The sequence below is a fragment of the Anabrus simplex genome, chromosome 14, assembly GCF_040414725.1.
Source record: "Anabrus simplex isolate iqAnaSimp1 chromosome 14, ASM4041472v1, whole genome shotgun sequence".
Classification (NCBI taxonomy): domain Eukaryota; kingdom Metazoa; phylum Arthropoda; class Insecta; order Orthoptera; family Tettigoniidae; genus Anabrus; species Anabrus simplex.
The window spans coordinates 97,026,287-97,051,528 of NC_090278.1; the positions used below are offsets into that span (position 1 = coordinate 97,026,287).

General features: G+C 38.3%; 2 protein-coding genes across 3 annotated transcripts in view; one reads left to right on the top strand and one right to left on the bottom strand.

Moving 5' to 3' along the window:
• Positions 1-19,010, top strand: part of LOC136885608 (uncharacterized) — a 39,584-nt gene extending 20,574 nt beyond the window's left edge. The window contains exon 6 of the mRNA XM_067158283.2: positions 11,145-19,010. Coding sequence (XP_067014384.1) covers positions 11,145-11,536 — 392 coding nt within the window. The 3' untranslated portion in view covers positions 11,537-19,010. The remainder of the gene's footprint in view (positions 1-11,144) is intronic.
• The window catches only part of LOC136885605 (gamma-tubulin complex component 3), a 309,280-nt gene that overhangs the window by 173,016 nt on the left and 111,022 nt on the right, over positions 1-25,242 (bottom strand). The window lies entirely within an intron of this gene.

A 25,242-nucleotide genomic window follows, 5' to 3' on the forward strand; every position in this document is an offset into this window, starting at 1 on the left:
CGACTATCCATCACGAAAATATTCCTGCTGTCTATAAAACTTTATTTTACTAAGCGTTAGGTACAGTAGACGGGTTATAACTCTGCCACTGAGTAGCTGTAGCCTTTCTAAGAATTCGAAGGCTCAAGTTTTGATGCCATTCTGCAGATTTAAGAAACGTTTTTGTAGAGGCTAATAGAATGTCATTCTCTCTTGAATATTTTCCAAGATCCAGTGACGTTAACACAAAGGCACTGTACAACCGGTTGTCGCAGCTAGCGATGTATAGTAAAGAGGCGGTCGTTTATTGTCAAAGAGTTTTGTATGTACGTGCGCGTGTGGGAGTGAAAAGAAGCAGCATGGTTACCACAGTGGTTGTCAGTGGTATTCGTTACTGTTAGGCCGGGAATGCAAGACAACCCTTGAATTTTTCGCATGAAATTCTGAGAAAAACCCCGTCTTGAATTTGGAGAAATACGGTATCACGCAGAGGCTTCTGTGGAAAGCATTTCAGATTTCTTCTTCAAACGGCGTTGCCTAACCTAACCGTACAGTATTTGTATCATGAAAACATATTTTTAATGCATGTAGAGAAATAACGACCTCGCTAAAAATTTACATATGAATGGCCTTTCCGAAATGTTTATTAGAATTTCAACTTTATCTCTCAAGAAATGTACAACTTTGAATAAGAAGTTAGAAAACCTAAAAAACAATCCCCCAACAAATCTAAATAAGCATCACCCTAAATCTTCTTTTAATTGTGAAGAATTCCCACCCCCTGTCATGAACTTGTCGAACACGACGTTTACAGAACAAGAACTACATTATTAAGCAAAGGGCCTAATCACAATTGGCATAGTTTCGATAACAGACAAGTATTAATACAAACTTTAGCAGAAACAGAGACGGCCATACAAACCCTTCCAGTCGACATTCAGAATGACGTACGGTACGAAGCAAAGAAAAAAATTCCCTCCATAATTGAAGGGTTACTAACCAATTCCACAAACACTAAGATCGAGAAGGATCTTCAGCGTAAAATTAGACAAAGTGATGTAGTGATAATGAAAGCTGATAAAGATAGAACAGTAGTAATATTAAATGAAACCGAATACATCAATAAAACAAACTTTTTTCACTAACAACAAATTTAAGGTAATTGAGAAAGACCCCACCCTAAAAATTCAAAAGATTTTGAAAGGGATACTGAAGCAAAGCTCCTTCCTTTTTAACGACCAAGATATTCAAAAACTCATTAATATGAATCCAGGACTTCCTAAAGCAAGAGCTATGCATAAATTACATAAAAAGGATGCACCTATGAGACCTATAATTAATTTTCGGAGAAGCCCCACATACAAAATATCCCAATTTATTCATAGGTTCTTAACTCATAACTACGTATTTTATACCAAATCTTCGATAAAAAACTCTAAAGAGTTCTGCATTGCTATTAAAGATTTCAAGTTAACTTCATCTCTCGTAACAAGTTCCTTCGACATCAAGGACATGTACACGAACATTCTTGTTAAGAACACCATTGAGATTATAAAGACGAATTTATTAGTTCACAAACATATCAGTATACCTGAAATAGAAAACTTCATTACTATCTTGGAATTCGTTTTGAACCACAATTTCTTCTCTCTTAATAATAAAATATATCAGCAAGATGGACTTCCAATGGGAGCGCCGGCTTCTGGAATTTTAGCTAACATTTACCTCGACTATTTGGAACACACTCACATAGTAGGTCACATTAAAGGACTCGATCTCTGGCTTCGATATGTTGATGATACATATGCCATAATTAACAAGGAAATAAATGAGTCACAGTATCCTTAATACTTTGAATAATTTAGACCCAAACATAAAATTTACAGCTGAAGAAGAAGAGAAAGGCATATTCAATTTTCTGGATATCCAAACAATTCCAATTTAAAATATACAGGAAACCCACTTTTACCCCGACCACAATCAAAAGTGATTCTTTACATCCCCTCTCGCAAAAGAAATCCGCTTATTATAGTTTCGTCAACAGAGCCTTTGAAATTCCGCTAACAGAAACAGACAGAAAAAAAGGAACTTTCTTTCATTCGTCAACAGGCTCTATATAATGGTTTCAGTTTGAAATTCATCAATAAAATCATCACTAAATGCAAATAGCAACAACAAATTAAACTTAAACAACATTCAGAAAAAGAAAAAGGATATGTAAAATTCACCTTTAATAACCCGAAGATTTACGAAATCACCAACTTATTCAAGAAACACAATACCAAAGTAGCCTTCTCTACAAACAACAACACGAAACATAGATACTTCAGTCACAATAAAGCTAATAAACTTAAAGATGACGAATTCCAGGAATCGGATATTTATAAGCTGACTTGTGCTCAATGTAAAAAAACTTGCGTGGGACAATCTGGAAGGAACTTCTCTATTAGATATCAAGAACACGTCAATGCTGAAAAATACAAAAGATTCTCTGCCATGGGATCCCATATGAAAGAGTCCAACCACAAATTCACCAATATAAAACAGGACCTTCAAATTATCTGTATGATAAATAAAGGTAATCTTATGAACAACCTGGAAAACATCCACATCATTCTTGATAAGTTGGAAAACAGTGAAGACAATCTCAACAAAAACGAGCATAAAAACATCTTACACGAGAATATTAGCAAATACTTAGAATGGGTAGGCATGAAACAGACTAGACGAATAAGAGATATAATCAAACACGACATCGCAGAAGCACAACCCAATCTCCCTCCTCCCTCACATATTTTAGATGACAATAAAACTCTACTTCCCTTCTCTCCAGAGCTTACCATGAACTGTCAAACTGTATCACATCGTTACTTCACCAGGTCGCGCTCAAAGACAGACCCTCTAGACAGCGCAGAATAAACATCTTTTCCAAACAAGAACGAGAGGCAAGATGTCTATTCTGATGTCCTCCATTTTTATCAAAGTAGTCTCCAAAGAACTTCTATTTGTGCTTATTGTCATATTGTTTTTTCTTTTCAGTTCTTTATTTATACAGCTGAAGAGGACCACTAAGTGGTCGAAACATGTCCTGTAAGTTTTAATTTTATTCAATTTTGCCTGAGGCAATAATAAAGTATCGATTAGGTGGTTATTTATACTTACTTCTTGATTAAACATCGATACGGTCATGAAATGGACAACTTGTAATCCTACATTGCCTTCGAATTTCGATATGAGAGCTCGCAAATGCACAGTGAGAAAACTATACCGTACCAAAGATGATTGATCGCATTTTGTGGCAAACGTTTGTTTTCTTATTCAAACAGCGTCACCTACCCTAACTTAACCATACTGTACATATGATGAAAATACGCTTCAAGTGCCAGTAGTGAAATTACAACCTTCTCGCTATGAATTTACATAATAGCCTTTCTGTGATTTAACCAGATGCGAGAAAATATAAACTAACCTCTGAAATCAAGTATGCACTCTGCCATATGTCCGTTATCCCATTCTTACTTAATTGCAGTATTTAGCATTAATATTAAGCAATCATTTAGTCAGCCTTTATTTTAAACGAGTCAACAACAGTTATTGAATACATTATTTACGCATTTATTACGAAAATGTCCTCTTTCATTTCGAATATTATTTACGGAACAGCAGTTGACTGGTGTTACTAATCTACCCCGACATAGTCTTCGAATGTCGACGAGAGAACTCGCTAGTGGAAATAGCGAGGAAACGATACCGAAGGTAATCGATCGGATGCAACATAATCGCTGGGGTGGATAAATATTGGTAATGGGAAAAATCACGTACGCTTAAGCATTCCTAAGAACGGATGCATCAGTAATAGGGCTTTCGCTGTAACTGAATGATAATACACAGTTTAATATAGGAATTTTGAAGGGACAGGAAAAAATTGGCGTTATAACGGGGTTCTCGTTATATCTGTTACTCGCTATAACAGACTTCTACTGTATTAGTCTTGGATAGAGGAAAAAAATCTTACAAAATCTGTCGGAAAGTAGACCAGCATTCACATCTTCAGAGGTGGTGCAAATGTTGAAATTCTCACCTTCACATTTCGACTCGATTACTTGAGTTGGTCGAGGTTTTGTCGGATTCAAAATTGCTGCCAAAGTCATTCCTCGCAATTGCACATGGTCGAGTGTAGCCTCCAATTCATTGTCTAAGAGTGTGACCAGAAAATATTGTTTAATAACCCACTAGTCTGAAATAAATGGCTTCTACTATCATTTGTTTTATAAAGTGTGTGATCTGAAAGAATACTTGGATATTTTAATTGGCCCTCGTGCAAAAGTTTTCATGTTTGGTGTTTGGTGTTTTTCACACCTTATTTTATTTTATAAGCCCCAGCGGAAAAGGTGTTCATATTTATTCTCTTGTATCTCCACACCTTTTAATACTTCCCTCTCGTCTTCAGAAATAGATAAGTTCTCACTGTACCTGCAGAAAAAAACATAAAATGCCCTTATGCCAGAAAAAATCTGATAACTGATAAAACTGATAACAGTTTTCGGTCACATTCTCCGGCATAATAACTTCATAAAGAACTTGTTCGAAGGCAAGGTGATGGGAAAGAAAGGCAGAGGAAAACCACGGAAGAAGATCATTGAAGAGGTAGTTGAGATGATGGGATGCCAAGGTTATGGAGAGATGAAAAGGATCGCAGAGAGAAGAGATCAATGGTTGCAGCGACAAGGCGAAGCCTTTAGATGATGATGATGATGCCAGAAAAAATTGTATCTAATGTTTCCATATCCAATTCGTGTATTCAATAGTATGTCTTCTCTCTTACCACGTTCTTTTGCCTTCCCCCTTGCAGAAACGTCTTACTGTACTGCATAATTTATCATTATGCCTCCTCAATTTAAAGGTGGTGATGTACTAAATTGTTTTTAATGAAAGCACCCATTCTCTGACATCACTAAGCATAAACCACAAATTTTATTGAAACGATCTCCAAAACTCAGGACATTTCAGTTTATTCGTGACCTTGAGTTCAGCTGCGAAACACGTTGACACACCTGCTGCACAAACCAGTAGGCCACAAGTGGGAAGTTATAAAAACTTTTTAACCCATATGCTTTCTAGGTAACAATATATCGGTACCCACAGTTCCTGCAAAATATTGTTATTATTTCGTTTTTTACGTGCCAGATACCAGTATCTGGCATGGAATAAGAAGAGCGCAGTTTTGACTCATGTTATACTCTTCAGGAACTGCTGATTATCCATATTTATTGATATTCTGGGAGTTTAAACCGCGCTCACTGGAGTTCGGCGTCTCGTGTAGTGATGGGTGGCAAACATGCGAGCATTTCTCTCTGTTTTTGTTGATGTTACCGATTATATCGTCCCCACTCTGGCAAACTAGCGAAAGTGACAAACTAGGGAATCTGTACTTCTGATGTTTTGGTGTAGATTTTATTGGTTAAATATTGTCTACCCTCTGACAAAGTCTCACTGCAACTCGTTCTTTATGCCTAACACATGAAACCAATCATTAAATATAAAAATTGATTTGACATGAGTAATTACAACTTCTTTCAGCTCCTCTAACCTTTTGACAGTTTGCAGATTCGCTAATTTGCCAGAGTAGGGACGATATATAATGAAATTATGCAGTATCATATATCTGCTTTGTCCATATAGGCTATTGTTACGATGTGCTCGCCACACTCAAAGGCACTTTATACATACTGCCAGGTTCAAAATTAGGCCGCCCCTAACATGGAGACAGACGCCTTTCGTAGCCGCTCCTCTGGAGTACAGACGCTACGGGTATGCCCCTTCCGCCATCTCTGCCGTACCGAAGTCCACCTTCTCTGCCGTAGATGCCGTTGAGGTCTTCACTCGTAACCCTGAGTTGGGACCCATGTTACACACCGGGTCAGTGTGCTCTGGGACTCACATAGGCAGGGGCACCACTCCCTGGGTAGGGCTGCCTCCGAAGAGGGTCCCTACCTGCTACCTGATGCTAAGTGATGCAAATCCAAGGAAGGAGAGGCCGTGGACGACCACGATTGAGATGGAAGGATACCATCCAACGCAGCATTATAGAAAGAAACCTGGACTGGGACACAGTGTTGGAGGAGGAGTGGTGGAAAGACCGAAGAAAGTGGAGAGGAACCATATTTGCCCCTACCCGGCTACAGCTGGATAAAGGGAAATGATGATGATGCAGTATCTTAGGCATGATATTTAGTTTACTTGCTAGTTCATTATTTAAATAGTTTTCTTAGGTAATTAGGTGCATATTGTTTGTGAAGTGTTGTATATATTGTGATATAAATAATCTAGTTTAGGCCTAGTTATTTATCGCGTGCTACATGGCGAAGAGAGTTCATTTAGCTGACAATATCACGGAATATCTTAACAAATATTCAATTGATGTTGTTTCTTTGTCCGAATCAGAAAGTGTAGATGACTTCGAAAATAATCTAGCATGTGTATTTTATGCAAAAAAATAAAAAGTCTGTTGTCAGTGACACATCACTTTACACAATTTAATCTATCCTTGGATCTATTGCACATAGAATCTTGATATTTACCATGCTAGTAAACAATAATATAACCTTTCTACTAATATCAGTCACAAACTTCTGCAGTGAACACTCCTTCTCAGAATCAATCACTACTTATCTACAAGTTGGGCAATTGTCCAGGTGGCAGATTCCCTATCTGTTGTTTTCCTAGCCTTTTCTAAAAGGATTGCAAAGTAATTGGTAATTTATTGAACATCTCCCTTGGTAAGTCCTTGCTGCATCCCCTAAACACTCTCATAACCAACTGCAGAAATCTGTACTCTTTATTTACAATCCTATTTATGTGATTACCCTGATGATCTTACATTAACACCTAGGTACTTAGTGATCCTCATAACGAACATTCACCCCATCAACGCAGTAATTAAAACGGGGGACTTTTCCTATTTGTGAAACTCACAACCTGAATTTTAACCCCGTTTATCATCATAGCATTGCCTGCTGTCCTTCTCACAACATTATTGAAGTCACGTTGCAGTTGCTCACAATCTTGTAACTTATTTATTACTCTCTACAGAATAGCATCATCCGCAAAAAGCCTTATCTTTGATTCCACTAATTTATTAATAAAGGTCGAATAATACTGCCTTAAGGAATTCGCCAATTGCACTCATTTTTGTCAGTAGTCTCCCATGATCTGCCCTATCAAATGCCTTAGACAGGTCAATTGCGATACAGTCCATTTGACCTCCTTAATCCAAGATATCTGCTATATCTTGCTGGAATCCTACAAGTTGAGCGTCAGTGGATAACCTTTCCTAAACCCAAACTGCAATGCATGTCAAACTTCGGGAAAACATTCTTTCTGATTATATTAGACATTTTTTCGAAATAAATAACTGGTTCGATTCTTACTTGAAAATTACTCCAGAATTTCAGAATTACTTCAAAACTTTCAAAATCCGAAACTTGTAAATTTGTTTCCACATTTATTTATTTTTCTATTTAACCCTTCTGGTTTCGAGGCATGATTACAAACCATTACTCTCATCCTCCTCCTTTTGTATACTTTTAGTGACTTAGAAGCATGACTCGCTTGTAATGATGATAATGCCTGTTGCTCATGGAAAAAATTTCCTTCAAACTTATTGTACAATATTTTAATTTTATAAAATTTATGTTGCTCACGGTCAAATTCAAGTTTTATAAAACCTTTTATAATACTTTTCATAAAGAACATGTTGTATTCTGTATAATTAATTTTGTAAAACAAACCAATTAGCAGTATGGCGATGATGCTGGTGCTATGACTTATAGGATTGTGAAGCTCGTTTGTAAATACCATTGCCGAGGAAAACAAAAACAAACAAACAAATAATTTCTAAAATGGCGGGATCTGGGTGGACTAAGGAAGCAGCTAGTGTTTGTATGAGGTTAAAATGCCAATGTGTCACAATAGAAATCCAAGAAGGGAGGTAGAAAACTGTCACTGAATCTTTTGTAAAACGTTCGGCCGAACACAAACCATGCTGATGTGAAGGCGAAGATAAACAGGTTTTGAATTCAGTCCTTGGCAGCACACATCTTAGTTCATAGATGGCCATCCTGACACCTCCATGGATTTTATAAAATTAGTTGTACGAAAAATTTTACCGTGGGCAATGTGCATAAGTGATATATAAGGCCCGGATTCCTAAGCACTAAAAACTCCGAAAATATGCATGCTCATGTGCACGAAAAATGTTGTAAATATGCACTAAAAATAAAATATGCTTACCGGGCGCATTATTTAATTTTATCTCAGTGTTAAATTGATTTAAAAAATGTTTAATACCAGCAGAATGATGGGGGTCAGTAGGTTTCAACAGTTTTCAATGTTTTCAGGAGTCAAAAACTTTCTGTTGTCGGCCAGAATTAATTTATAAGCTGAAAATGATCATTCTACGTCGACGGATGTAAGTGGGTAATACTTGAACACTGGCACTGACTGTTCGGAACATTCTTCTGGCAAAAAACTTTTGGCATTTTTTCAGTTTTATCTGATTACACTGCTGTAGATGAAGAGCAAGTTTACAGGTGAACGCACCTGTTTAAGCAAACCTCGCGAGGCAAGGAGAGGGAAAGAGGAATGTCAGAAAGAAGGAAATAGCTATTGTGAAAAGCGTCATTATCCGTCTACATGGTTGTTAATAGACACTGAAAGCTTTTTTATTGATCAGGGGAGGCTTCTTATGTTGCCAAGGGATGTGCAACATAAGAGTTCATTTGATTTTTCATTTCGTTCAGAAATCTTAGATAATCGATCACACATAAGAGAAAAATGTCTATATATACACTAATGTTCAAAATATGCACTAACGTTAAAAATATGCATTTGCATATGCATATTTTTTTATTCTGGCCCTAGTGATATATACTCTATAAGTTTACAGACGTTCATGTTGATATCCTTTTTGGTGTGCCTTCCATGTAATTTTGAAGAAGTGTGTGTGTAGTGGGGTAAATATGGCTAACGGTTTTCACATATCCAACAGCTGAGAGCTTGAAAGCGAAAGGGTTAAATGGGAGGCTGTGCATATAAAACTATAAAGCAACTGCATTTTTTTTAATACGCACTTTAACATAAATAGTAAATGTAAAAATCCCAGTCTTATATTCAGGCCAATACGATACAATCACAAGACCTCCCATGGCTTTATGACCAATGGGTAAGGTGCAGGTCACTATCATATGTAATGCCTGATGGTGCCAGAAGATTCAGTGCACTGTTGAAAACAGAGGTAAGAATATCTCAAGTCATGAAACACAAATCTTCAAAGCATACTGCAAACTCCTTAGACTCCATTCCTTTCTAGTGCCCTGAGAGAAATGCCAGAAAACCTGCTTGGTGATACAGTCTTAAAAAGTCTGTCTAAATAAACATTAACCCAAACAGAAGTCTTCCATACCCTTGTTCCTTTAATCGTTTGCTGCTTTTTTGAAAGAGCAGTGACCTACCATCAAGTGTGTCTGCTGAGAACATATGTCCCTCGCAAGGCAACGGGGCAATGTGACTAAGCAGCTTTGATGAAGTGCCCTCTACCGTAGATTTGCAGCATATGATAACAGCACTTGCTAGTGTCTCAAGGTGTAAAGGAGGTGCAGGTGGCTATGGGACTTGTGTGAAAAGATCCCATTGCCAGGCTCCCTCAGTGTAACTCTGCCTGTAATTACTGCTGGGTGAATTAATTAGCTCAGTAGTTGCTGTTGCTGCTCCCAAGCCTGGGTAGAGGGGGCGGGTTCAACTTCAGTCTCACAGCAACAAGCTGGTTAGTAAAGAAATCTGTTGCATCTAAGTGCACTGCTTAGAAGAATGATAGAGATATAAACTGCTTGGGCGTTCCCTGCTGTAGGCGACGTGCATCATCACCTGAATGGTGTGAGAAATGGGCAAGGGCTATCCTCTCAACGATGGGGTGGGCAAAAGAAGCAAGTCAACAAATCAGGATGGCATCCATCAACATTGGCACTCTGAAGAGTCGAAGTCGAGAACTTGCTGATGTACTGAATAACTGGCACATAAGACATTGCCTGCATCCAAGAAACAAAGTCAACGTTCCAAGGCTAAAGATACTGGCCAAGGATATAAGTTGTTCTACCACAGAGAAACACCTAACCGTAATGGTGTAGCTTTTACTGTGAGCCCTAGCATCCAAGATCGTGTTGTTGACAATAGCCGTTTATTCGACGGACTGATGTCCATGAAAATTAGTAGTAGAATGAAATCGTGCGTAATCTCCTGCTATGCCCCGCAAACGGGGTGTGCGGACTATGAAAAGGATGAATTCTGGACAAGCCTTGAAACTTGCCTACAATCTCTTGAGGTAAACAAGCTCCTATTCATTGGTGGGGACTTAAATACGTCGATGGAAATAGGGATGGATATGATACAATACATGGAGTTCTGGGCTTTGGAGAGAGAGAAATGAGGATGGGAACAGAATCTTGGATTGTGCTGCGGCATTTGGCTTGGCAGTAGCCAACACCTTTCTCATAAAGCGTCCATTGCACCTCATTACTTTTAGCCGTGATGGAAGTAGTACACAGATTACTGGGTAGTATGAAGTCGGTCATTGACACTAAGGTTATTCCATTTGACAATGTTCCACCCCAACATCATTTGCTCCTCTTCAGTGTCCAGAAGGGAGCAGTTAATTAAATGAAGTTTATCCGCTGCACAATAGGCAGATCAAATCCTGGAGTGTAGCTGACATGATACCATTGTAGAAGTATCTTGCTGGACTACTTTTGCCTCTTTTGTTCAAAGTTGAAGATTTTTGCTGAAGTTTGTCGGCCGGACTAAGTAACACGGCCCTTCTGAGCTTGAGTTGACGGGTTCGATCTTGGCTCAGTCTGGTGATATTTGAAGGTACTCGAGTCCACCAGCCTCACATCCGTAGAGTTATGGGAATGAAAACAACTACTGCGGGGCAACATTCCAGCATGTCACTGTTTCGGAAAAATGAAAATTTAGTTAGTGGGATGTAAAACCAATAATATTGAAGTTAGTTGAGGTATTAAGAGTGTTTGATCTGAAATTTGAGCGAGGTTTAAAATAAGTTATAAAAATGTCCTAGATTTAACTTACATGACATTTTGTGTGTGTTTCAGGCAATCTCAATAAGGCAAATGTTGCCCGTCATAATGCTGCCATGGCCCGCCCAAACGCAAGGAGTATCTCGCCCAGTGGTTCTGTCGTAACGACAGTCAGCAAGCGAAGTCAAAAGTCAGCACGTCGCAACAGACAGCGCCAGCTGAAGCGTAGCAGAAGCCGCAGTCGTGCAAGGTCCATGGCCGCTGCTAACGGTCTGAATCCCGAGATCCAGCGTGCCATCGCCACCATCCAGGGGAAGACTTTTGCAGAGGACGATGCATCCTTCTCCCAGCCTACTGCTGGCCCCTCGAATATCGGACCCGTTCATCGACCTACGCCGTATGCGACCGGCGTGAGCTTGCACGATCGATTTACGTGCCGACCGAGTGTACAGTGGGAGGTAGCATAGGTCAGCGATGCGTCAAAGTTTAAAAAGGGTACAAGACTTCAGTAGTGAAAAGAGAACATTTTTCTAGTGGTGACCTACACACTTGGTGCTGCCATTGAAACAAAGACTAGCTACTATGGGTTTTGTTTGCAGGAGGTTAATACTCGATGTAGAAGCCAGTAATGTTCCTAAGTATTTTTACAATTGAGAATTGATGAGGAAAAATATAGAGTAAAAATCGCTGCAGTGCATAAACCATCCTCCAGTTGTTAGGTCAGTTAGGAAGTGGCTTGTCTGTGCCTCAGCTGCAGGAAAGAGCACTGCAAGCTTCCCAACCTTTTTCTTTTGAGGAACCCGCCACTACCGGACATATTTTAACGTAGGGCTAAATATAAAAGTGCTGTATAGTACATGAGCCCAATTTCAGTTTGTGTATTTTCAGTAGGATTTCAAAACACACTTAGTAATTTTATTAGAGAGGCATTCACTTTAATAGTTTAAAACTGCTATCAACAGCAGCATTGCTATTATATTGTTTAGAAAGCCTTTCAAACAGATTTATGGAAATACTTGCTGCAGAACATTTGTTCTTTAAACTTAGGTAAAATGTTAGTTCTTCAAATGCATAATTCAGATGTCACTGACAGTTCCATGTGATCCTTGGACGTGTTTCTTAGAGCAGAATAATTTTGTTCTTGGTTGCAAGTTTGATACAGACATGAAGTTCTTAAATGAACAAAATCTTATTTCATGTTTCACTTTAATGTTTGTCAAACAGGGAAATGCTTGGTTGACATAAAATAAGGTGTGGAAAATTGGAATAATACGTTTGAAACTTATTGCGAGGTTGCAAGAATCTCATTTTTCTCCGATATTGGCTAATTGCTTTTCCTTTTGTAGGTTAAGTGAATTATCTAAACTGCTCCGATACCCCAGGAAAGGGTTCCTGATTCAGTCTTACACATCAGACGATAACGAAAAGAAGTTCTTGTCAAGTTGACTGGCAGGGATTACAGATGGTGTTGTTAGGCCCCTTTAAACAACAATCATCGGTGTTATTCGTGCAAGGTTGAGTTTTGAACGAAGATACAAGTGGAAACATTTCAAATGATGTTTTATGCATTTTTGCTGAACCTCTTAATCTCACGTTTAAATTGCTGATCTAGATCTTTTCTCTGTTAATTTTGCTATGGCTGTAATCATTATTATTATTAGCACTTTCTAAAAAGAATTCTCTCTTTTTGTCTATTGAACCATTCAAATTCCCTCCTGTGTCAGGTTATGAAGTGTAGACCTCCATAGTTTTTCTCTCCACCCTGCTTTCCTGCCTCCAGTATTTCTTCCATCTCCTCTCCTCTATAAAATCTCATCCTCAAGGCCGTCTTTGTGGTCTCCTTCCTGTTGGTTTTTCTGTAAAACTTCCTTTGGATTGATCTTCTTCCATTTGCACCGTGTCCATGCTGTTTGTTTGCTTGTTTCTATCCTGTCTTGTAGTTTTCAAACTCCAGTCCTCTTTCCTCGTCTTTCCTATGATTGTGCTAAGGAATTTCACCTCGGCTGCCTGAATTCTACTCTCATCTGCTGCTTATGTCAATATTGGTACATATCAGGTCAAATACAAAACACAGTACACCATGCACTCTTTTTATATGTGCACACTCACACACTGGTAACAAGCCATTTGCTTGTTATACTATCCAGTCTCCTCAGTTATCTTCCCATCTTACATGATTACTTCCAAGTACCATTCAAAACTTTTCACATCTGGTGGGTTTTTTTTTCATTAATGTTTATCTTCCTCTCCCGTCCTACCCCTTGTCGTTACTACCCTCAACTGCCTGTTTATAAAATCTGTCGGTTTCAACTCCAACATTCATTAACATTTTCTTTTTTACAAAAACTTACTCTGTGGATTCTGGAATCAAATTAATTTCTGACGTACTTGGGTTTAGTTCCTGGAAGTGACAGGAAGGGTAAACATTTCTAAATTAATTTTCTGTGAGGTTCCTGCACTTGTCAGTCACTACCTCTCTACACCACGAACATATGGGTGCAGACTTAAATGAACATATTTGTGACAGTGTCGAGTCAAATACTTCATTCAAATTTTTGCCATAAAGAACTTCACTGAACAGAAAAATCCGTTGTTTAGGTTCACGTTTATGACCGTGTTCACTTTCTTTGCCACTGCACGCTGCATCATCTGGTAAGAAACTGTTTACTACCTAACAAAGAAAAAGTATATACTCTAGAATGAAATATTAATTTCAGTTGTTACAGTAATGTATGGTAACTAAGCATCAGTTTCATTTCATAGCGATTTAATGAAATTTTAATGATTAATTTATGGGACTGGTGAAAGCACTGCTCAATTCACAAGCGAGTGTAAAAATGGAAAATAAATATCAGAGGCGGGGAAATTAGGTCAGATATAAAATGTACAACATTCAAAAACTTAATATAATCGCTAATAGATTTGCTGGTTTCTGAGTGTCATTATCCCACTGGTTATGTCTTTGCTTGTCTCTCTGCTAGAGTGTCTCCATCCCAGCCGATTTTCTGAATATGTATGTCGTATACATGATCACCATTTTCATTTCTCCTTGTCCAGCTCCTGCCAGGTCGAAGTGTTGCCTTTCCTTCCACCACTCTTCTTCAGTAACAGTATTCCATTCCAGCCTTCATTTTTCTTATATTGCTCTTGACAGAGTCCATCAATCTTGCTCTGAGATTCCCCCCTCCATCCTCATAACATGTCCAAACCTTCTTCTCCATCCTATTACTCAGTTTTTCTACCTCTCTCTTTTCTGACTTCAACATTTCTTACTCTGTATCTCCTGGTCTTCCACACTTCTCAGGAACTTCATCTCACTGGCCTGAATTTTACTCTCATTTCTTGCTGTCAGTCTGTGATGCATATGTTATTAGAAGGTAGAGTACATCTTGTACATTATCTCTCTACATTTCATAAGAACTTCTCTTTTCCACACCAGGTTCCTTACATTCTGCTACCATGTACTTCCCACTTGTACCCTTCTGCTGATCTCCTTATCCAGCATTGCATCTTGCATTATTACACTTCCCAAATATTTGAAGTATTCAACAACCTCAAGGTTTTGTCTCCTGATACTAATGATTCCTTTTCCTTTCTCTTGTCATCACCACTGTTTTGCTCTTCTCTACACTGATTTTCATATCGTATTTCTCAATATTGTCATTTAAAGCCTTTAGTTGGATTTGCACTTCTGTATTGTTGATTCTCGAGATCGTCATCCGCAAACATTTTCATGTTCCCTCTGTATGTTGCCGTTGTTTCTTTTAGAATTTCATCCATAACCTTCACAAATATAAGTGCATATTAATGCTCAAAATTCCTTAAATATGCATTATACATGATTTTTTTCCTAAAAAGGCTAGAACATTCTTGGATGAAGTACAGTTATTTGGAACCAGAAAGTAATGCATAAAGCAAGGAAAAATACCTCATAACTGGAGACTTTCTACTCTTAAAATTTTATACAAAGGGAAAGGAAATATTAGGGATCCAAACGCATATCGTGGAATAGCTCTCGAATGTAGCCTACTGCCCTAAAAATACTGACAAGCCTCATAACAAAACGTCTATACAGCTTGGTTGAAGGATCAATACCGGAAGAGCAATTTGGATTCATGAAGGGAAAATCAACACTCCAAGCGGTAAAATGTTTACAAGGGGATATAGAAGATGCATTAATATTCCACAGAGGTAAACTACACGCTGTCTTTATAGACTACTCTAAGGCCTTCGACCTCGTAAATAGAAATACAGCAATCTATAAACTGGAAATGCTCACTGGGAAAAATTACATCACGGGGATTTTAAGGAACATTCTGAACAAAAATTTCATACAAATAGATGACAATGTTGATATATCAGATCCGATAGAACAAACAAACAGAGTTTTGCAAGGTGATCCGCTTAGTCCGCTCCTATTTAACATAGTAACTGCGGACATAACTCGGAGCATTAGAACAGAAAAGGTAAAATTGTACGCATACGCGGACGACATGATGCTTGTATCCACTGAGTTAGCAAATCTCCAGGAGGCTTTCAACAAACTTACAGTATGGGCAACCAAGAACGAACTTCAATTAAATGAAAATAAAACTGTGTCAATGACTTTCAGGAAAGGAGGCAAACCGGCAGCTAGCGATGTTATAATTTATAAAAGAGACGCACTATCGATCGTAACACATTACAAATATTTGGGAATCACATTACAGACTCACGGAAATATATACAGTATCCATGTTCGGGAGAGAGTTATCGCCGCTTTTTCAACTATGAACAGTATACCGAATTTATAGAAGTTATCGTTAAATACCGCGTTAAAAATGTTCTCAAGTTAAAAATCACTCCAATAGTGACATATGGTTTGACTTCAATTTGGGACCAATTAAGAAAGAAGAACCTGAAGGAAATCAAAAAATTAAAAGCAAGATTCCTGAAGAAGGCCTTGTGTATTTCAAAGTATACACCCTCACGTCTGGCATATGTTCTCGCCAGAGAATCCTTCTACATTAAGGATTTAAGATACGACCTATGCCTGCCATCAACAGAAGCATACCAGAGTCTACTCCGTGAACTGCAAGGAAAAAGAGAAGAAATATTTCCTGAATTTTACGCTACAGGTGCTATGGTCAACAGAGAATGGATAAAAGCCAATTACGTATTGAGACACTTCATGACGCGTTTTGCTGTTCATGGTTTTCACCACGGTATCTGCTCGAGAGACATCTACCACCAACCGGATGAACTATGCGTGTGCAAACTTTGTGATGACCCATGTGACAGATATCACGTAATGACATGTAAGCGCAGAGAAATATCTGACAAAATTCTGTGAAAATGCTTAAGAGTATATCCTCTAATTATGCACATTGTGCGAAATTAAATTAAAGTAATGGAATGGACTCAAGTTCCAAAAAGCAAAAATTCCTTTGGGCACGTATTAGTCTCTAGTGGAATACATTACGCACAGCACAGCAGTGTGTTTACATCTAGGCAACAGAAGATTAACATATTAATTCTATACATAAACAAAGAAACTAAGTACCGCCGAAGAATATGCCTTCCGATTGAGATAGGTAAATAAAGTTCAGGAAAGTCATTCGTGAAAAATTACTAGTGTCTTGCCCTAGTGCGGCATGGGCTCATCAGTTGGATACCGCACCTGCCCAAGACCGGCCGGCTAGCACGCCGGTAGCGATGCCACTGCAAGCTATAAATAGTCGGCACTGCATTGTGCTTATCACACTTGCAAGAGTAAAAATGAACAAGTGTTATGGCAGTCTTTAAGCTTAATATACCAAGCGAGTTGGCCGTGCAGTTGGTGAGGGGCTTGTAGTTGGGAGATAGTGAGTTCGAAGGCCATTGTCGGCAGCCCTGAAGATCTTTTTCCATGATTTTACATTTCCACACCAGGCAAATGCTGGAGCTGTGCCTTAATTAAGGGCACGGCTGCTTCCTTCCCACTCCTAGGCCTTTCCTATCCCATCGTCACCATAAAACCTATCTGTGTCGGTGCGACGTAAAGCGACTTGTATCTATAAATTTAAAAGAGCTTAATATAAAAAATGGAGCGAGAACAGGGAGTCGTACATAAATTTAGTTATTTAAAGAGTTTTGTATCAACCTCCTGCTTTTCCTCAGCAGACTTGTCACATGACTATAAGCAGCGCCTACGCCTCTATGCCGCGCAGGTAAATAAATACTGTAGTTTAAAATGTAGCCAACAGACTGTAGGACTGGTGCAATCAGAGACAAATTATTGGGAGTAAAAAAAAGTCATGGTGTGAAGAAAGGAAAAACAAAAATGTGCACATAAAATTTCTGTGTGGTTTAGGGAAGCAAGAGACAACTACAAAGCTGTAATTCACGAAGCAATGCAATTTAACCCCTCAGCGTCGCAGCCGTTTAAAGAGCTTCCTACCCCGCGGCCGGTTGAAATTTCAACTACGCGCGACTGAAATACATTGATTCACTTAAAGCGTTACTACTAGTATAAGAGTAGCCCGATATTCACGAAATTTGGAATTTCTTATGGTAGAACTATGTACATGAAGATAATTACATAATTGTTTCACATTTCCTTAGTAATTTAGTTCTTCGAGACAGAGACCCAAGGCACACTCCTGGCAGCAGTACACCGATGTCTTCTTTTCACCGTGTTTTGAACACGCGATACAACGTCTCTGAGGTTTGGATTTCTCACTCTTGAGTGCTAATTTCCTGATAAAACGTATTTCCTGCAACCTTGGAACTGTATTATCTGATGTGTGCCGGCCTTGAATATTTCGTTTCCCGCCCGAAAAGCGTATTTTGTACTACGTAAACAAACCTTCCATCAGCTGAAACTGATAAGATGACTGCTCAATGTTTGTCCCTGTGACTTTTCTAAATATTATTGGAGAATCTAGGAATCATAATTCACTCTTGAAAACTTCCCTTTGACCTGTATGTGTATTTATAGTCTCCTACACGAAATTTCCAAGTACTGGTTCCTCCTCGTCACTCTCATCATTTACCACTGCATCGGTCACAGCCACATCATCTATTTCATTATCACTGCTGCTAATACTGTCACTACTACTTCCGACTAAACTTTCATTTGAATTATACAATATTTCAAGTACGTTACTCTCAGCAGGAGCTAGCCATTGAGCGCGGTGCGTCACACAAGCCGATGAAGCTGCAGCGGGACCGAAAGTGGCAGGACGAAACTGAATGAGGGGAATAACATTTATGACGAATCAAACCAACTCGATACATATTTCAGATTAAAAGGTCAATACATCGTCTTTCAAACGAGATATATACCATGCACAACTGCTTCTCGTGTCGTATATCAGAAAGCAGCACTAACTGATGCCTACACAGAGCACTCGTGGAGAGTTACGAAAAGACTACAAGCTGAGAAATAAAGACAAATATAATAAATAAACCGCTCTCTTAATACAAAATTAGAGCAAAGAACATCACGCGAAAAGACTTCTCCGATCATCATTTCTTTATTTTATTCTGTGGGAAAGAATGAAGCAAACGGACTATTAAAAAAGCAGGGATTGGTGCTCAGACATAATTGGCAAATAATTATCCTTGCAAAAGCAACTACACTTTAACGATGTTCAGTTCTTATTTAGAACACTGATAAACCCGAAAATGTCTTCTTGGAAACAAAACAATTTGCATATCCATAACACTAAAACTCTTGGCGCTATAGCTGTAAATGCGAAACCATGTATGGGTCTATACCACATATAGAGGTCGGCGGCTACGGAAGAAAAGGGGGTCTATACCACGTATAGAGGTCGGCGCTGAGGGGTTAAAGTGAATTAAATTACACTAAGTCTTGGTATTGCGGAGAAGCAAGTAGTGCTTGATGGGAATGTTTTATGCATCAAGTGGAGTAAGTTAGCGGAGAAGGACATCACTGTACCAGCAGCTTCCTGCTGGTAAAGTCTGCAGTGTAAATGCAGGAGGGGGCTGATACATAACTCTTTAAATACCTGTATTGCATGTTGATTCAAAGATGCTAGTTGTTCCTTTTTCAGCGTCAAAACAATGTCAACCTAACCTATATTATATGAAATTTCCTCCTGTTATGCCGTACTCCATTTTCGAAGTTGAATAATTATGGGAAAGAGGGTGTTATAGGTGAGTAAATATGGTAGTTAACAAGGTAGCCAACAACTGCAGTAGCATAAGAGCATGTTTAAAGTAATCATAATAATTTCCCCTTATCCAGCTCCTGCCAGGGTATTTATGGCACTTATGGAAAAGTGCTATTATAGACTATTATTATATAGAAATAATATGAATCACCACCTTATCAATACACTATTTTATTTACTACCAAACTGGTAAATAGGGTCAATACCGGTTTCGACCCCTATGGGGTCATCCTCAGTTGACACATATAAATATCTATAAAAACATCACATATAATAGTTAAAGTTTAAAATTGATGGGTCATTAGTATACTGGTAAGTACATATGCATGTATTATGGAATTTATAAAATTGTATTTAACTGAACTAAACAAGTGAATCAGTAAACTTTACAACCACTACATGAAATGTAATCAGGATACTGAAAATTCAATAGTACATATTTAACACCCTACATTGTACCTAATATCACCATATATGTGCAAATGTAATAATTTTACCCCATATTATGTAGAACAAAATTGTAAAATAGAATAGCATGTACCTTTCAGCAAATGTACATATCCAATCCATTAGCATTTTGTCAAATGGATGAACCACATCCAATACAATACTTTTGATACTGTTTACAAAGAAACAGAAAATCTACATAATAGCTCTAATAGAACAAACTTAATCAGGATACTGAAAATTCAAATAGTACATCTTTAACACCCTACATTGTACCTAATATCACCATATATGTGCAAATGTAATAATTTTACCCCATATTATGTAAAACAAAAATTGTAAAATAGAATAGCATGTACCTCTCAGCAAATGTACATATTCAATCCACTAGCATTTTGTCAAATGGATGAACCACATCCAATACAATACTTTTGATACTGTTTACAAAGAAACAGAAAATCTACATAATAGCTCTAATAGAACAATTTTATAAATTCCATAATACATGCATATGTACTTACCAGTATACTAATGACCCATCAATTTTAAACTTTAACTATTATATGTGATGTTTTTATAGATATTTATATGTGTCAACTGAGGATGACCCCATAGGGGTCGAAACCGGTATTGACCCTATTTACCAGTTTGGTAGTAAATAAAATAGTGTATTGATAAGGTGGTGATTCATATTATTTCTATATAGTGATACCAATCAATACGGACATGAAGCTTATAAATAATAATAGGCTATTATGACGATGGGATCGCCACTACCAAAGGCATTTTACACCTACTGCCAGGTAAGCCGCTCCTCTGGAGTACAGGCTGTACAAGTTTCCCTCTTCCGCCACTGATGCCGCTGGGGTCTTCATCCATACCCTGGGCTTGGGCCCTCCATATTTATGACTCTCTGGAGAGGGGGTGTCCCATTATTTTAAGCCCCCAGCAAACTGGGCTGCCTGTTGGTCTGTGGGTTGTATTAGGTATTCCAACCAGCCCTACTGAATTGTAGGGTCTCCCTATCCGCCACTCTAGGGGTTAACAGGCTCCCCCGTGGGCATGTTCAAAGTAAATGAAGTTTATTTGATAAGGATAGCCCCAGTGGGACAAAATATCTGACCCCGTGATGTTTGTGAGATGTGAAGTCCAAACAGTAAATCCCTCCTTGAGCGAATCTAAGGGGGCAAAGCGTTTGGAAACTATACTTAGAGCAAACGGAACAGATATTGTATTCTTATGTACATTCAAGTATAAATAGACTTTATTTAAAGGTTAGGTGCAGTATTTAGACACACGTTTAAAAAAAAATGAAATTATTTCTTGCAACCAGCTGTGTCATACCACTGACTGATGAGCGTGCTATCAGCTGGTTGTTTTGTTGCTTTGTTTGACAAGCTGTAAGACAGCTTGAAACTGGTTGCCATATGCCTCATCTATTCTTAATACTATTTAATCGTCTATAATTAGCATTGAAACCTTTTCCATCTTCTTTGCTAACAATTTAGCCTTATCTTGAAGTATACGGCATTGCTTTAGCACGTTCCTGTTCACCCCAGAAATTTGGCTTTTTCATATTTTTGCATTTTGAAATTTTGGCTTCACTTCTACCCAGTTAGATACTGTTGAGATACACCACAACTGGCTAAGTTTTGCAAGAGCCTCCCAGTATCCACTGGTCTAACTTCTTCAGTTGGGCTCAGAATTTGAGAGCGTCCTGGCAAAAAGGACGTAAATATGCAATCCAAAGTTACTCATAATAATATAAGGTTTTTAAAATGCAAAATTCTAGTGGTATGCAACATACAGTGCAAAAATATATCGCTGAAGTACTTCAGACTGTACATTACCCCCTAACGGGTGGGGGAGGCACATGTAGAATACACCAGCGGTATCCCGTGCCTGTCATAAGAGGTGACTAAAAGGGGTGACCAAGGGATGGTTGTATTAGAACCATGAAACTAGTTATTAGTCCCACCGCGCTGGGAACACTATGGGTTGCTTTTACTTGCGCGTAGTACCACTATGTTAGGCACACAATAGGTTTGTGATTAGTAGCGACAGTGTGTACTTCAAGCTGTGTTTTACAGTACCTGTGATTAGTACCACTATGTGAGCAACACTACAGGATAGTACGAGTCCTGTGGTTAGTATACTTATGTGCGGAACACCATAGGTTTGCATTGCCTGTAAATGGTGCCGCAATGTGAGAAACACCATAGATCTGCGTTACATGTGCGCATTACATTACCTGTGAGTAGAACCATAATGTGTAGATTACCGCGAGTCTACGCTACTTTTGATTAGTACCGCAACATGACAAATACCATGGTTCTACTTTCCTAGCGATAAGTACCATTATGATGGCTTTTGGGCCCCTTTAGACTACAAGCATCAAAGATTCAGTATTGTGCTTTAGAAGCAGTCCCTTGGTCAGTAATTCTATTGTTTAACGCTAGTTTCTGGGAACGTGGGGCATTGCGGCTCGGATCCAGTGATTGTTTTAAATTTATATCCATCCACGCATTCTTCGTCCTCACGTTTTGACTTCTGTTCAGTGGAGGATTTTGGACTTTTAAATTGTCATTACATTTCGTACCATTAGGGGCCGATGACCTAGAAGTTAGGCCCCTTCAAACAACAAGCATCATCATCATTTCAACATAATTTTAAAAAGTAATTCCATATTTGTTAAAAAGTACTTGCACATTTTAGAACGAAATATGTTTTCCATGTAGAATGAATGGACATCTTTGAGAAATAAACTGAAATTGGTATAACTGAAGTCATATTTAGCTTAACCTTACCTCAGTTGGCTTTGCAGTATATCACAACAGTTCTTAGGTGTAAGGGATCGTTGATTTTCTGACACTAAATTATGAAACTTCCCTCGATTTCAACGGATGTTAAAAGTTCATACTTCATCTTCAAAAACACAACATTTTCTCCTTTTCTTGCACACAATTTGATACTCCTGGATTTTTTCAAGCACTGGTTTCACTCTCTTCAGATATGGTACTAGAGAAAAAATTTTAAGAGGTTATGGTTGAACTAATGATATTTGAATTGAGATTGGACTGTAAAACTGTACTCGAGAGGAGGTGAAGATGCAAAAAAGCTGTTAAGATCTAAAAACGGGCCAGTAAAAAGGTCAAATAAAATCTGTCCTCTCCTGGTCTACAGTGACCCAGAATGAACATTATGGTAGCCTCGTCTTCAAACACTGAAGATTTTCCCTCCGCTTCCGAGCCCTAGTCATTACAGTTGGTTCCTTTTTCGCCCGTGTGTATAGAGGGAAGTTAATGATATGTAGCTTTATCGAATGTGGGGCGGGGGTAAGAGAAATATTGCTTACTGCAAGCAGCCTTGCTAGCTCAACTTTGAGCAACGGTTCTGCAAATTATAAACTTTGTTTTTCTTGCCACAGTTTCAGTTTAGCAGGGTTTTACTGTAATATGCCCTCTTAACCAGCTGTTGGATTAACTGGACGACCCAATGAATAATAGTGCTCCCAGTTTCTCATGGGTGTTCCTACTTGCCCCACCTTTAAACAAGATGCAACATTGTTTCATATTGTCTATTGCTTGCATTAGCAGATGTTGCCTTAGTCGGTTTACAATCTTATTTTATTTTTAAATATTGTTTACAGAAGCTTAAGTTTTGGAGCTATAAAATGCAGGATAGATTGTCAGTTTATCGGACTAAGGGTCTTGTCCTAAGAGGGTGCATTGTGGGTGGAGGTTTCTAGTTTCTACCAATGTATTTGAGCAAATTTTCTGTTGACCAGCCACTTCCTAACGCATATAACATCAGGTCACGAGCATTCAGTAGAATGATCTCCTGTGGCTTGTCATGTTCATGTGGAACCTTTTTTTGACTGTAAAAAGGGAAATAGTGGGTTTTTTTATTAGCAATTAATCTACTTGCAGTACAAATTGTACAACTTGGAATCTTCCCGGTTTTCTTTTGTGTTAATGTTATGTATGTGCATGTTAAGAGCCTATTCTTTATATTTGTGATGTAAGTTACTTTAAGGAAATGTTCAGAATTAAACCTCTTATACCCAGTAGTTCACAGTTTTTGAGGTCACAGGAGATTTTACATGATTAGTTTGGGTTATAACCTGAATTTTATGTTGCAACTCCTGATTGCTCACTGCTCTGTTAATATAAGACTGTGTTGGTGTAAAGCTTTCTATTAATTACTTACAAAGCTTTAACCTCATGATATATATATTACCATGTAAAAGAGTACAAAGATTGATGAATAAGGCCTGTTCAAATGATAACTGAACTTAGAAAGTCGCTGTTCAGGTGGCTTAGTGGCAGCATATTATTGTACTGCTCCCATCTTTTCTTGCTGGTAGACAGTTTTAGGATCTCCTGCAGTTTTGCCTAGGACTTTGGACGAAAACGTCGTCCTTTCCGGGTGGAATTCAGTTTGATGAGGTGAGTGTAGGATGAATGGGGAACTACAGTTGTGTTCATGTTTGTCATAAACTCACGATTCAGCAGCAATGTATCGAGACTCGGGGACAATGCCAGTGGGTAACCATTTGACCCTCTGCTAAGAATTCATTGTGTACAACACCAGTGATGTGAGAATAGGTGATGGACAACTTTTTCATATTTGGACTTTAGTACATCTCGACAAAATTTCTGCGCACGACTGTTGTTTAGAAAATTTGAAGCAGGAGCAAATCTTGGCATGCTGCTCGTAATACTCGGGCATCTAATTCTCAAACCAACAGTTGCCGAGCAATAACTGTTTCAAAAATGGCTAGTTACTCTGGACTATACAGCACCACTGTATTTGTTTTTGAGTTTTACAAGTTCTGTTATTTCTTCAGCAGGTCTTATTTATGTAATAACTTCCCTAAGCAACAAACTGTGTGGGAACTTTCTGCCATGATGTACCTTTTCTTTGTGTCATTGGTATCATTTACTGTTAGCATGACTTGTTTCCATTTTGAAAGAATTTTCAGAAACATTTGTGATTAAAAACGATAAAACCTTCATTGGTTTTGACACTCGCATAGCTGTTTTAGATGTACCCTTTCAAACAATCAAAAAAATTATATTGTCTGCACTTACGGGTGCATTTTCTCAGCGAGAAGTGAGTGTTTTCAAGATTTGGAAGTTGGAATGTTTTTTAATTAAAAGTATTCTTTCCAGACTGTATATTTGAAGCATTCCTCAGCTGGTAAATTTACAAAATTGTACATGTGAGAAAAAATATCACTTTGAAAACTAAGCGTTTGTCATTGTTAAATTGGTAGTGCTAGAGAATCATTTGCCTTAAAATGGTTCCAGTATCTCAGAACTTGTGAATGGATTTGAACCTCAAGATCATGATGTGTGTGTTCCTTCTGTGATACTGTCCCAATATTAAATTAGTGTTTGAAAATTTACTGAAATCTTTTGGGTTCTACCATTTACTTGTAAAGTAACTGGTGAATTATTGTTACTTTCACGACTAGAGAACCCTGTGTGACAAGAAGCCACAAGTCTGGTAGGCCCGTGGCACAAATTAGCAAACTGATCAAGAAAAATACTGTAGTCCTCGAA